The 15,122-nt window shown below is 42.4% G+C and overlaps 1 protein-coding gene across 14 annotated transcripts in view; it reads left to right on the forward strand.

The window, feature by feature from the left end:
* The window catches only part of TRPM3 (transient receptor potential cation channel subfamily M member 3), an 827,818-nt gene that overhangs the window by 803,397 nt on the left and 9,299 nt on the right, over positions 1-15,122 (forward strand). For all 14 annotated transcript variants that reach the window (XM_057720878.1, XM_057720880.1, XM_057720881.1 and 11 more), the window contains 3 exons: positions 7,178-7,328; positions 7,449-7,648; positions 9,597-9,729. In XM_057720878.1, coding sequence (XP_057576861.1) covers positions 7,178-7,328; positions 7,449-7,648; positions 9,597-9,729 — 484 coding nt within the window. The remainder of the gene's footprint in view (positions 1-7,177; positions 7,329-7,448; positions 7,649-9,596; positions 9,730-15,122) is intronic.

Genomic DNA, 15,122 nt, shown 5'->3' on the forward strand with positions numbered 1-15,122 from the left:
CACTAGCATAATTACTTTGGAAAGGCTATATGAGATAGAGAGGTGTACATCCTGGCTTTAGGGTCAGAGAGGAAGAGGACCCATTTCTGCTGCATTCATCTCCAGAGCCAATTCCCACTGGCACATAGCAGGAACTCATTATTTTTTGGATGGATGAATGACTGGTTCTCGCATTATCCCTTATTAGCTGTGTGATCTTGGGTAAGGCACTGCACCCGTCCGTGCATGTTTCTACAACTATGAAGCAAGGATAATACATTTGTTATGGAGTTGCCAGGAAGCTTAAGTGCAATGGCTGATGTGACGTACCCAGCACAGGGGTTGGCACATTCTATGCTTTCCACAGATGTTTATTCCAAATCTCTACTGTCCTTCACCTTGGAGGATCCCAAATAATAGACTAGGATCAACAGTTCCACTAGAAGTATCCATTTAAAACAGTTTCTTTTAAAATGGGCAGTGGGCAGTGTCCAGGAGCACAGGATGTTTGTAGGTGGCCCTTCACCAAAAATGTCAGGGTCTGAGGAAAGCAGGATGTCTAATTTGATCCTTTTTTGTCCCTAGGCAACTTCAAGGTTGGGCCAGGTGTAGGTTGGGCAAAGGCCAGACCATGTGGGCATTAGGAGGATCCTGAAAAGAGGCATAGATCTTTTACCGAGACCTCATGTTCTTATTTTTGAAGGAACTGAGAGAAAGGTTCCATCTCTTGTGTCAACTTCAGTTGATTGGTTGTGCTTTTGAGAGTTTTGTCTTAAAAAGAATTTCAAGACTACAACCTGACAGAAGAATGTCATGATTGATTAGCAATGTCTGCCATGATTTTAAGGTCGGGTGTTATGGCTGGTGTGCCATGGAGATTTACACACCAGCATTCAGGAGGGATATTTGCTATAGCCTTTACCAAAGCCAGGCGTGTTCCTTTGCAAGTTAATTGCAAAAACAAACAAACAGTCAAACGTCTATTTTTTTCCCCTCTTTAGCCTTTCTGCTCTTGTAGGAACCATCTTATATTAGCAGGTCATGGTAGCACTTGAGATCTTGAAGTAAATAGGAAAACAGACACTGACCCAGTGAAATTGATCACATGTAACCCTTACAGAAATGCCTGACATTGCAGGTCAAATGTACAGTGTGTGATATTCCTGCCTGCATTCATTTAGCAAATATTTATTGAGCACCTGCTGTGTACAATGTTATAATTGCTATTTCTTTAGTGAACAAAACAGACAAAAACCCTTTCCCCCATGAAGCTTACATTTAAGCGAGGGATTCTGTTGGCCCTTATTTTAGTTATTATAAAAATTTATTTATGATTATAAACTTCAGCCATTCAAAGGCTGCTCTCCAGAAGATGCACAGAAAAGGGAGGACTTTCTTACTCTGACCTGCATAATCTGGCTGTATTATGACAGCACAACCTATCATTGTTCTGGAGCCCAATCATCCATTTCATTTCTACTTATTAATGCTCTCCAACTTTCTGCCTTGTGATATGTCAATGTGACCCACATAGATAAACCACAGAGAATCTGAACTTCCAAATGTTTGATCCCTTCTAACTTGGCCATAATTGCATAGATGTAGCTTTCCCACTCTGTACCTGCACCCACATTCTGGGACTGCTGTGGCCAAATCTATCTATGGTCAGCTTCTAGAACAAGGTTTTCTTCACTTTAGGAGTAGCTGGAAACTTTGGCCAAAGTTTCCCAAGAGTGTCTACCCAACTGACTTGATAATAAGTGACATCTGTATCATTAGTTTCTGAGTCAGAGGCCCCAGTTTGACAGTTGAGCTTAGACCATCATAGATCCCTTAAGCTCTTCTATACTTGGGGAAGAAAGAGCAACAGAGCCTCTGGCTCCTGAAACCCCGAAACTGTGATTCAACCTTGATGTCAGGTCAGATTTCACATTCCCATTTGCCCCTTCCAATCTCTTCCTCTACTCCAAAGCCCCAAATGCAGCCTTCCAGGAGTGGTATACACAAAATATCAATATCTTTAATTACTGTGGACAGGGGACAGGGAAGTGAGGGTGATTGTATTAGCCAGGACTCACTGCAAGTGATAGAAATCCAATTCAAATTGACTTAAAGAAAAAAGGAATTTTATGCTTCATATAACTGAAGAATTCTGGTTTTAGGCATGGCTGAATCAGGAATCTGTTTCTCTTCTCTGTGATGGAGTCACTCCTGGGCAGGCCCTCTTCAGTTGGTAGACTTATATTGCATTGTAAAAAGAGAGCTTCTCTTTAATATGAGTTCCAACAAAAGTCCCAAGCTTTATGCTTATTGTCTCTGATTGGTCAGGCTAAGATCACATGTCCATCCCTGAACGAATCGCTGCAATCAGGGGGTAAAATATACTGATTAATTTCCTCGATATGGAACTGCAGCTCATTTCACCCAAACTTCATGGACTGCGAGTAGGGGAGGGACAGTTCCACAAAGGGAAACCAGGATGCTCTTACCAGAGGAAGGGGAAATGTATACATACTATGCAGGTGGAACCATCAAACATCCACTAGAGGCAGTCTGCACTGACTGTCACCAACAAAGAGGGAGGTGACAACATGTCACTTGGTAGGAAGGTGGTAGTGACTACGCATTTACTTCTTGCAAGAGGGCTGGGAGAAAAACCACTCATGTCAGGTTGCCAAGCCAGGAAGGAGGATGTGCAATGGTAGCCCCCAGCCCACATGTTCCTAAACATCCACCCATGTGCCATCTTGGGTTGTGTGCCCTGGTGCATTTCCCTGGGAATGTGAACCCCCAGATACTGGTTGGTACCATTTGACAATCCAGATAACTTATCCCCCATCCTAAAATCTGCTGCTTGTCAGGGCTTTAAGGCACCTGGATCGTCTTCATCAGTGGTAGACATCTGTAAGTTTGAGTCATAGCATTTTCTAGCGCAGATAAACACCCTGAGCAAGGACATGGCTAGGAGCTATTACAAAGCAATGGTTTGCACTAACTGCTGCATATAATGTTCACTGCCTCTTTGCTGATATTACCAAATGAAGGCTGTTTCTTACTGATTCATTTTTATTACCATTATCACTGTCACAAGGATCATCTAATTCATTTATACGGCACTTGTTTACTGTAGAATCTAGATGATGGTCCTCAAGGCTGATCCTGACTGCCAGCCTGCTCGATGTGACCCAGACTAGAGGGGCTGAAGCAGTTCTGCTGTGCTTCTTCAGAGCCCCCAGCAGAGTGCACATCACCCAATGAATGCAATGTTCTGTTCCCTTTCTGTGCCTCCTACTAAACTGTGAGTTCCTTAGCAACAGAGACTGTTTCTTTAATCCCCAGCATTTCCTGTACCCAGCATATTATAACCACACAATGAATGTCTGTAGAATAAGGGCTATGCTTAGTGATTGCAAAATAAAAAAGGAATAAGACATAGTCCCTAACCTTGAGAAGCGTCAAGTCTATTAATTACAAAAATAACAATACCAATGATGACACCAATTAATGTTAATCAAGTACTGTGTGCCAGATACTAAGTGCTTTCCATGCATTATCTCATTGAATGATCTTGACAATCTCCCCCCACGTATACTATTACTACTCCATTTTACATATGAGGAGGCTAAAGTTCATGGAGTAAGCTAATGTTGCATCATTTGAAAATGGTGGAATCAGGATTTGAACCTAGGTCTGCTGGATTATAATGCATATTCCTAACCATTAAAGTAATACTACCTCTATAAAGGCAGGATGAAATAAAGGTGGGGGACATGGAATAAATTAATACCCAAAGGATTGGCAGAGAGTTCCCAGAGCCAATCATGATGATGTGAAATCAAATCAAATCTTGTATAAAGATAATGAGTTGGTCCAATTTTGTAACTTGTAGGGGAACCAACCAGAGATCTAGAGACACGTTAATGATACTATCTGAAGACCCATGGAAATGCGCATTGGCTACTTGAAATTAGTGAGCACCTACTGTTCTCCTGTTTTTTCTCTAGGCTGGAGGAAGGTTTTTTCTCTAGTGGAGGAAGTGTCTGTATCTTCCCTAAATATACTATCAAAAGATGGATGAGCTCTGCCCCTCACAAGTTTATTTTATGTTCTCCCAGAACGTAAAGAGAAATCTCAGAATGACATCATTAAATGGAGATCAGGGATCACACCTGTGAAAACTGTGTGCACTTTGTACCTTACCCCAAGCAGTTCTTTTGCTGCTCTTTGTCAGCCTCCCCATAGAGATCCGAGCAGGAGCCAGAGAAAAGGGCAGCAGAGGAGTGACAGCCCCAAGGGAGGTCAAGCGGGAAGGAAGAGCATAGGGTGGGTGGGGCAAGCTTCGCTGAAGCGAGAAAAGCAAAGTAAGCTATCCATGAGGCCTATTGCCAAGTGGGTATCAGAGGCCCAGGCATCTGGTTGAGCTTGAGAAGCCTCCTTGCCAGGCCAAGGGTGGGATTTCTGGAAAGAATCTAAAGAAGGAGCCAGCAACTGCTTAGAGCTAGAACTGTCCATCATGAGTAGGCTTGCAAAGCTGTGGTGAATGTTAGTGCTCAAAAACCAAGTTGTGTTTAATGATCTCCTTTATTCGCTCAACAAGCAGTTTTCATGTGTGGATATGTGTGGACGTGCTGTGTGTGTGCACTGAGCCAGGTAATGGGGAACCATGAAGAGACACGTTCCCACTGGAAATCTTACGTAGGTCACAGAGACCCCGTAAGTTGGCAACAGTGATATGGTGTTGAGAAGCCCCCCAAAGGGGCAAGCAAAGGGAGCTCCGGGATTATAAGGAAGATGAAGATTACTAATGAAAAAATAATGTGTTAAAGAAAAAAGTTATTCATGACTTTTGGTAAAGACGGTAAAGAAGACTGTTCAAGGGGGCTACTGCAGTGGATTTTGTAATAGGAGAGAGAGACTGGGCTTGACTCTGAGTGAGAAAAAAAAAAAAAAAGGAAATTTATAGCCAGGATCAGGGTGTGGGTCAGTGGATGGAAGATCACTAAGAGGAGTAAGAGGGGTTCTGGCTTACCTGACCTAATGGAGTCTTACCGAAGACAGGCCAGGGTGATCAGATTTCAGATGGAGGATGGTGGAGGATAAGGAACCTGATTAGATATTGAGAATGGGGATTCTGGCTAAACGTACTTAGCAGGATTCTTGCTAAAATTGGACAAATGCAGAGACAAACGTGGAAGTCCACGAGTTGAAGCCACAAGAGAGCTCAGAAGAGCCTGGGTGGAGTTTGGTCAAGCAGAGGATTTTTGTCAATACCTATCCCAGTCCTGGCTGGAAAAGAGCAGAAAGTTAGCTGAAAGCTAAGTGAGCACTGAAAAGTGAATAGGATTCCCCCAGGTGAAGCATGGGAGTGGGAGCAAGGTGTCAGAGGGACCTTTTGGGAGCAAAAGAAGAAGCATGGCTCAAAATCAGGAGGTAAGAGAGAGCATGACATTTCTAGGCTCTGCAAGAAACTTGGTCCAGTTTGTGCTCAGGGGGAGAGATGCGAAGTGGCAAGAGATGGCACCAGGCTAGCCACCCTCAGAGTTTGGACTTCATCCTGGAGCTGATGAAGGCCTCTACCACTGGGTTTTCCTTCCAAAGGAAGAAATGATCAGAACCTCTTACGGGGCTGTCTTGGGTGGGTAGTGCCACAACTGCCAACAACAAAAAAGATGCTGGCTCTTTGAGAACAACCTGATTCCATCAACACCTGATCATCTTGCAGGCACATCCAAAGGAAGCACTTCGGCCATCTTTTCCTGGCCATAAAAGCAGAGTCTTGGTGTCTTGATATTATTAAAACCCTCCTAAGTTGAGATGATATATTTTGTACGTGACTGCATGTCAAAAATCACATAATTTTTCCAGCCCAATTCTAGTTCAGTAGGCTCACATTAGTGGCACCTGGAAATTTTAAAAGAAATACTGATGCCAGGACCACCCTCAAAGATTCTGGTTCAGTTGTCTGGGGTGGAGCTGGGCATCGGCAGTTTTTAAAGATCCCCTCGTGGGCCCCTGTGTAGTCAGGGCTGAGAACCACCACAGAGCACAGAGCCTAGCCACATTAACTCCTAAGAAGGAAATGCACTCCCCTTGCCATCCTCCAGGTCCTCCCGCCAAGATTCTGGGTCACCTTTGTACACCTTCCCGGCAGATCTTCAGAAGCTGCCTATGGCAACTGCTGAGACCTCTTCGTGCCCCACCCCCCTTTTACAAATAGATGAACAAGGACCCTGTTCGAAAGCCAACATAAGACAGCTGGAAAGGGAGGGCCCCCTCACCTACCCCTGGGCACTTCAGGGCATCAGCATCATCTCACTCCCTGGGCCGTGTTGTCCTGTGCAACACGAAGGAGCTTTGCCAAGGATTAGTTTTCCCCTGGATTTACCCGGAAACTCCAAGCAGGCTTCATTAGCACATTACTCACACTCGCCCAAGTCCCACGCATCACCTTCCTCCTTACCCCCACCTCCAGATCTTTCATTTTTCTCTATTTGCCCATTTATTCAGTGCAGTTGGGTTTTGTTGCCTGTGCCCTGAGAAGCACATTTTTAGAATGGAAATGCTGCTGGAAAAAAAGCAGGTAGCTACAGGCTTTGGGGTCCTGGCCCATTGCCCCTCACTGCCCTCCCCGTGAAATGCCATCCATCAGGCTAAATACTTCCCAAGGTGCTGCCCGGTTTCATTCCTTCCACACTGAGACAAAAAATCGTTAACTCAGAGCCCCTGGGTTGTTCCTTGCAGCAATTAACAGTGCCCTGGTGTTAATTCCCAATCAATAGCCCCTCAGTGCTGCTGCTCTTATAGCTGTCAGCTTCTGGCCTCCACAGCACATTTTGAAAGTAACTTGATGGGGCGGTGAGACTCTGCTCCTCCTGCGCTCCCTGGGAAAGCCCTCACCAGGCTTCCTGGGGACACCAAGTGCCCCAGGGACTCGGCAAGCCAGCAGGGGATTCCACCCACCTCAGATGACAACTTGGGAGAATGGAGGAACCAACTCCCCTCTGCAGTGGCAGCCCCTAGGGATGTTCATGAAGCTTTCATTTGTTTATTTTGGCTTTTCTGGAATTCTTTTTTCTGTTTGTTTTGAGAAGGCTGTATTTTTCCTTCATCTGAGAAAACCCTCTCATTCAAGTCAGTCTGTGATTTTAATCGCAGAACCACGTGATTTCTCACATCTTGCCTGTGTTGCTTCCTCCAGCTCCCTGTGGACAGAATGAGACCCGAGAGGATGGTAAAATAATCCAACTGCCTCCCTGCAAGACAGGAGCCTGGATCGTGCCGGCCATCATGGCCTGCTACCTCCTAGTGGCAAACATCCTGCTGGTCAACCTCCTCATTGCTGTCTTTAAGTAAGAGGGTCCTTCTTCAGAGCCCTTGGAATGGAGCAGGGAGATGGAGGCAGGAGGGGGGCATGATGCTTCAGAAGGCAGGGGGGTTTCTCACTTGATTCTCTCTGGTCTGTATTTCAGCAATACATTTTTTGAGGTAAAATCAATATCCAACCAAGTGTGGAAGTTTCAGAGGTATCAGCTCATCATGACTTTCCATGAAAGGCCCGTTCTGCCCCCACCTCTGATCATATTCAGCCACATGACCATGATATTCCAGCACCTGTGTTGCCGATGGAGGAAGCACGAGAGTGACCCAGATGAAAGGGACTATGGCCTGAGTAAGCTTTGAGTGACAACGCCCCGAAACTACAGAGCAGAAAGCTATAGGCGGTCACGCACCTGGGCACCTGGTTCCTCCTGCTTCCTGCCCACAGCTCGGAAGACTTGGGAGGGGTGGGAGGGTATGTTTGGTGAGAAATGGTGTTGGAAAGAAGACAGGGGAGGCTGAAATCGAGCATTCTTCACCTCACACCTTTCTTAGTGAGATAAAACCAGGCTCTGGCAGGGCTGCTTTAGCACCTTCATAGGTTCTAAGCTGCTTACTTTCCAGACATCCCACCACAAGATATATTAACCATGTTAATATGCTTCCAATGCTGCAGCATATGTAATTTAAGCATCCTGACATGAGTTGAGTTGTAGGTGGCTAAGTTTGATTTTCCATGATCATTTTTGGATCTATCATGTTTTTAGGTCTTAAACATTTCCCAAGCCTTAGGGATTGTGCCTATATAACTTCGTGAGGAAACCAGTCCGGCTTTCCATGATTTCAAGGACAAAAAAGAAGACCCTCCACCAACCATCTTCTAGCCCAGTGTTTCTAAAAGGAGGTTCAATTGGCATTAGGGTGGGAAAATTCTTCATTATATAGGGTTGTTCCACACACTGCAGGAGATTTAGCACATGCAGCCTCCACACATTGAATACTAATAGCTCCTGCAGATTCCTAAATGTCCCCTGGGTACCACCCACAGTTAAGAACCATTGGGAATCCAGCCCCATACAAACAACCTACTGTGGTTTCTCAAAGTGTGTCAAATAGACCACCTACACTAAATCTACTGAACCAGAGCCTCTAGGATTGTGGCCCAAGAATTACCTCCAGGTGATCACTAAAGTGCAACTAAAGTTTGAAACCAAAGCCACTTAATAATCAACTGTTTCTCTAAGTCTGACGCTTTTAACAACTTCTCTGACACAGCAATGCCTGACTTCTTTCGAGATATGAAAATTGGAAAGTTGGAGAGGAGTTAAGAATTCCAAAATTCATTATTTCCATTTGAAACACCCATTTAGGCAAGTAGAAAGCTCAGGGGGAGAAAAGGTTCAGATTTCCACTGGGCTCTTCCACCACTGTATCAGTTATGAATTTGTTTACCTGCTATAGACAAAAGACCAGACTAACAATAACACAAATAAGTAAGGTTTTACTTTTCTCACACAACAAAAAGTGAAAAGGTAAATAGCCCAGAGCTCAGCAATGACTCACTAAAGTCAAAGACCCCAAGTCCTATTTCTAAGCTCAGCCATTCCTTGTCACACTGTCTTGTCTCACAGTAGCAAAATAACTGCTGCACTTCCAGTCATCACATTCATGTTCAAGGCAGGAAGAAGCATGAAGGTGAAAAAAGGTAGAAAAAAGCAGCCACATACCTATAGCTTATCAGGAAAGCAAAATCTCTTCTCAATGCACAATCCTTTCCTGCAGCAGATTTTTTTTTTTTGTTCCTTGAGCCAAACTGGGTCTCCTGGTTGCTGCTAGCTTCAAGGGACACTGGAAATGTATATATTTGGCTTTCTAGTCTCAGTAGTGGGAAGAGGGAAAAGGGAAATCGGGTTGCAAAGGGCTTTCAGTAAGGTAAATGAACATCTGTCTGCCACACTCCTCAGCCCAGAAGCTGAGTTTTTAAGAAACCTCCATTCTCTGCATAGCTTCCTTTCCTTTTTTTAGCTACATTCTTATCCTTACAATGTATATTTCTAACTGGTCTCTGCAGTAAACCAGGTGTACTCAGGTGAGCTTCAGAGACCCATAATGAATCTAACACACAGAAAGAGGACAGTGATACAGGTTGCCTGACCAGATTTGGATTTAGTTAGAGACTCAGTGAAGACTCTAGGCCCCATTCCCTAACCTTGAGTTAGATTAGGAATGTCATTAGGCCCACAAATCAGGTACCATCGCTTTGACTTCTCTGCCTCATACCTCTCATTTCTTTCCCACAGAGCTCTTCATAACTGATGATGAGCTCAAGAAAGTACATGATTTCGAAGAACAGTGCATAGAGGAGTATTTCAGAGAAAAGGATGATCGATTCAACTCGTCCAATGATGAGAGGATACGAGTGACTTCAGAAAGGTGTGTTGCCTGGGTACTTGCCTCCTGGGGATGTTTTATACCACGGCATGCCTTATCAATTGATTTTGTTTGCAGGGCCACAGAAAAACAGAGACACCCCTCCCCCAACCAGCACCCCTTGTGCTTATTTTTATTGTCCAGGAAATCATCAAGCTTCGGAGAGAACAGAACGTTGTCTGAAATGTCTTTAGATCAAAACCCCAGACTTACAGATCCTAGACTTCTCCAGCAGGCAGTAGCAGCTGCCTTTCTGGACACTAGAGATTGTTGAATCCAGGACAGGGCAAGAGTTGCTGGCTTAGTCCAGAAATTGGAAAGTTCTAACACAGACGTAAACCAAGAGAGACCCTGCCCAGCTCAAGGCTCTCCATCAAGTTTGTGTTTCATGTAAATCACTGAGCATCTCCTCCAAAGGTAAAGATGGTCCTAGTGCCTGGCTTATGTGGGTGCCCGATACCTTCTGAATAAACAACAGCAAGAGACTTGTGAATTAGTTAGAATAATGGCCAAGGTTGGTTTTTTTTTTTCCCCAATTATTTTGTTTTTTCTTCTTATAGGACACAATAAAAACAAAGAAAAAAAGCAGATTTTTTTCTACTTATTATATATTTTCAGATCTCATTGACCAAATAGTTTTGTAGACCAGTAGGGCTGTAAGAAAAAAATCTCAAAATGAAGAGAAGAGAATCCTTTAAATTTAATAAGTCTAACTTTATGCAAATGAACTTACATTTTCTTATTTTCCTCATTTTGCTGCAGACTAATACAAACTTCATTCCAGGCTGACACATTTAAAACCCAGCATTTGGGAACTACTCTTCTAAAGAACACCCCGAGTGTTACAAAGCATTCATGCAACTTCAAATTTTAAGCACTTGCAATATGGGAAAAGGATGTTATATTAATGACTTCAGTTGATATATGACTCAGACTTCTAAGATTTGAGTCAGTCACCTCTAGTTTTCATGAAATGACATTTTGTCTGCTTACCCACTTCATACATTTTCTCTAGTGACTCTGTAGAAATTATACAAATAGCATTTTTCTGTCCCTGGCCCTTTATCTCTTTAAAGAATGTAGTCTAGATAAGTGGGTATTTACACATATGCCATTGAATAATTGTATCCATAGGTACTCAGCCAATATTAATAAAATTGAAAGCCATGCACAGATTTTATACACATCTGTCATTGCAAAATAGAGCATTTCATGATGATGTGATATGAAGCAACTTTCCAGCAAACAGAGAAAGGAGCTGCAAATCTGAAGCTCTCTCTCATACTGAGGCCTTGAAAAAACTATTTATTAATGGGCATATAGCCATGTGGTTCCCAGAAAATTGTGCCATGTGAACACATTGTCCATTGCTCAGACATATTTCCAAAGCATGTGTCCAGGGGGCTTTGAAATGTTTTTTGGATTCAGAAAACCACAGACCTGGGAGGAAAGAAAGGTAGAAAAAGGAGTGTTAAGATGCAACAAAGTCTTTGTCTTTCTGGGGAACTAGAATGAGAGGTGCAAACACCAGGGCATGTAAACTGTGACCTTGTCACCAATTCCTTTTGGATAGAAACTTAAAGGAGCTATAGCATCTCCACCTGAGGCTTTCACCCCACACCTACCAATGTTTCCAGGAGATTTCTTCCCCAAGGCTATGTTCCTCTGTGGGTAGTTACAGAGCCACACCCTTCAGGAGGGTGACTAAGATGAACAATTCCCAGAAATCAGGACAGAGCGCAGGCCCGCCCTCCCTGTGTCCTAGGCACTAGCTGACCTCCTGGAGTAACGTGAGCCTAGAGAACCAGGACAAGTTCACGGCCAAGCCCAGGTGCCAGAGAAGTGAACCTAAGCCCAGGCCTCATTATGCTTCTGTTGCTTCTGTCTGTGTTTATTTGAGATTTTGCTTTTGTTGGTGGTGGTAGTAGTTTTGGTTTGTTTTACATTTGTAAGTCTACCAAAAAATAGCATCTTTAAACATTAGAATTGTACTCAGCACAATAGAAACACCATGAGGTGCATAAGGGAACAGAGTTCAACCACAGGAAGAATGGATCCATTTTACCCCCCTCACACATTCTGTAGAACATATCCTTTCTAAGTGGAGTGGCAGGTGAAGTCACCTGTCCTGTCTTACAGCATTAGCTAACTAGCTAGGTAGATGAATAGATAGAGGGATATAGAGAGATAATAAATATGTATAAACACACATTTCAATACATATGTCAAATTTACATAGGTTAACTGTGCATGTTCTATATAGTAGGTAAAATATTTTATAATTCTCTCTTCATACAGATAACCTTAATACAGAGATTTGACGTCAGAAAAATTAAGAGCTGGTTCCTTGCTCTACTAAAAACTTGGAAAAAGGGTTTTTTCACACAGTAAGCCCCATGCTTCTCCCCCTGCTACTAACTTTAAAATACAGTTTATTTATACAAGTCCTATTTTCATGAATCTTTCTAGAAATACAAAGATACTTCCATAATTGTCTATTTAAATGGATCATTATTAAATCATATTTTTGTCGCCAAATGGTATGTATAGGGCTCAATACATTATTCAGGAAATCATTAACACCTTGGAGGAACTTGATTCCGAAAAATCCTTGACTTTCCCATTTTTATATAGCAATGACTGTGATGTATGTAAAGCAATACAGTTCCAGAATATAATGAGCTAATTGATTGTAACCAATGCTCTCACTTACTTGGGACAATATCTAGCTAGTGATAATTATATTAAAATAACCAAATTTTTAAGCTATTAAGCAACATTGGTGACTGGCTTCTTTTCTGAGAATTTTTTGACTCTTGGTTGAAGATAACCAATCATTGGAGTTTGTTCCATTAAATTCTGTTCTCATCATCCTTTAACTAGTTCAGTTCTGTTTCAATACATGCATACTGGACTTTCACTGTGCACCAGGCAATAAGACAGGGCTCTGTCCTCAAAAAACACAGTCTCATTGAGTTCCAGTGTACACCCAAGGCAGGAACAGCCACAAACATCTAACTCAGTGTTGTCAAACTTTAGAAGTCCTTAAAATCATCTGGAGAGCTTGTTACAACACAGGTTGCTGGGCATCCACCCTTACTCCCCAGTTTCTGATTCACTGTGTCTAGGGTGGGCCTGAGAATTTGCATTTCTAACAAGTTCGCAGGTAATGTGATGCTGACACTGCTGGTCTGGACCACACTTTGGGGACCACTAATAGATCAGGATGGACAAGCTACAAGTTCAAAATAGGAGAGGATAGTGCAGAATTATTCACTATGGAGCATGTAAAATTCAGCACCTTACATCCAGAATAAGTTCTGGAGGTCACTGAGTACAGATTACTTGTACCCAAAGCAGTGTTTCTCCCATACCTGACCAACAGCAATTTGGCAAGCATGTACTGAGCAGGACCTGGGTTAGGGGTGGAGAAATAAGGACTTTGCTTTGAAAGAATGCATAGTCTAGTTACACTCAGCCTCTATTTATTTGAGCACCTTCTAGAAAGAAGAGAAGCTGCCTTAGATACCAGCCTCATGAATAAATACAGAAAAAAATTAAATACATGCTCTCTGAGAAAATACCTTACATATGTGAAGATCACTATCCTCTCCCCACTTGGCTTTGTCTTTTCTAAACTAAATACCCCAAGATCCTTTAACCCCTTATCCTGCATACAGCAGATCTCCCACTACACTGCTCACTTTCTCAATGTGCACTTTAAATTGTCAGCATCACCCTTTAAATGTGGTATCTTAATGGAACTTAATTCTGTGTTGTAGTTAGAGCCTAGAATCAATTCCTTTATTCATTCATTAACTGTTTTTATCATCTACTATATGCTAGGCTAATAATCATAGAGTACAATGGGACAGGTAGTTCTTTCCATGTTACAAGGGAAAGAACACAGCGTCATGGAAAGGTTTTAATACTAATTCTGCAGTAACTAGCTGTGTGACCTTGAACAAGTTACTTAACTCCTCTGAACCTAGTCCCCATCTGTAAAATGAAGTATTAATATCTAACTGTAGAATCTTAAAAGTTATTGAGATAACATATATGAGATATTATACTTTCAGTAACTGGTAGTTATTATTATTTGATCTACACATTTTATTTGCTATGAGATTTCATTACAATCATAGCAGCCAAGTCACATCTTTGGTTCAGAGTAAGCGTACAATTAATTAAAACCAGGGCTTTTTCACATGAGCTAATTCAAATATCTTCAAACCTCTTCTTGTGAAATGTTTGATTTTAACCTAAAATCAAGTGTTAACATTCATTTCTGTGAAATTTTTCTTTAATTTGTTCCCCCTTTGGCTCATTATTCTAGCATTTTAAGGACAACTTTGGATCCTGATTTTATCATCAGTCTATTAATTTTCTATCCTGTTCTTTTTATATCACTGTTTGCTTGATAAACATACCTACTCTGTCTTCAACATAAACCACCAAAATCTCACCAGCATAGATCAGGTGAACCAAGATGGAGCTAAGATATTGCATGACTCCGAAAAATACCTTTCATGACGACATTGGCCCATTGGTTAATCAGCCAGCCAGGTATCCACATTTCTCTAGTCAGCCCAGGGTGTCAGCCTCCCTGCTAAAATCACAGTGTACTTCATCAAAAATATTGTGCATCTATATCTCTCTGTTAGTCTACAATATCAAAAGAGAGACGAGATTAACATGGAGCCCATGTAGTCTCCTGTTAACTAATCCTGTCTCTTTAAAGTACTCAAGAGATACCATCTGCTTAATTACCTACGACTAAACCATCCTATAATGCTGCCTAGAACTGATGTCAAACTCCCATAATTCCTAGAATCCAGGAATGTTGAATATCAGGAAAACATTTCCTATCTGCAGTCTCCTGGCATTTCTTTTTATTTTCCTTTAGTTCTTAAGGGTCACCTACATTTTCTGGTGATCACAGATGGAAGTTCTTTTCTGGTTCCTTTAACTCACTTAAAGCAGAATTTGCAAACTGGTCGCTCGTGGGCAGCATCTGCCCACAGAGGGCTGTTGTGTTGAGCTCGCAATGATTGTTGAAAATCACTCTGAATGCCTTTGGACTGGGCATGCTCTCTGCTGCCACAGATTCCCTGCCTCTGTTCTCTTATGCCTTGCCTGCTTCACTTACTTTCTTGATCTGCCCTCCCATAGGCATTTGATTTCCAGACCCCTAAGTTAAAGCTTCCAGTTTATCCTCACCATCACCCCACCCCTAGGGCTCCACTTGTCAGAAGTTTGAATTTTCTCCTTGACAGTAACAATTTCAGCAAACTGGAATATACCTTATTCTTTGCTGTCATCTTTTAATCTAACATTATGTTTCCCAAACCAATGGGCTCTATACCCTTTTTTTCATTTCACCTAGATCTAAAAGT

Source organism: Hippopotamus amphibius, chromosome 2, assembly GCF_030028045.1.
Source record: "Hippopotamus amphibius kiboko isolate mHipAmp2 chromosome 2, mHipAmp2.hap2, whole genome shotgun sequence".
Lineage (NCBI taxonomy): Eukaryota > Metazoa > Chordata > Mammalia > Artiodactyla > Hippopotamidae > Hippopotamus > Hippopotamus amphibius.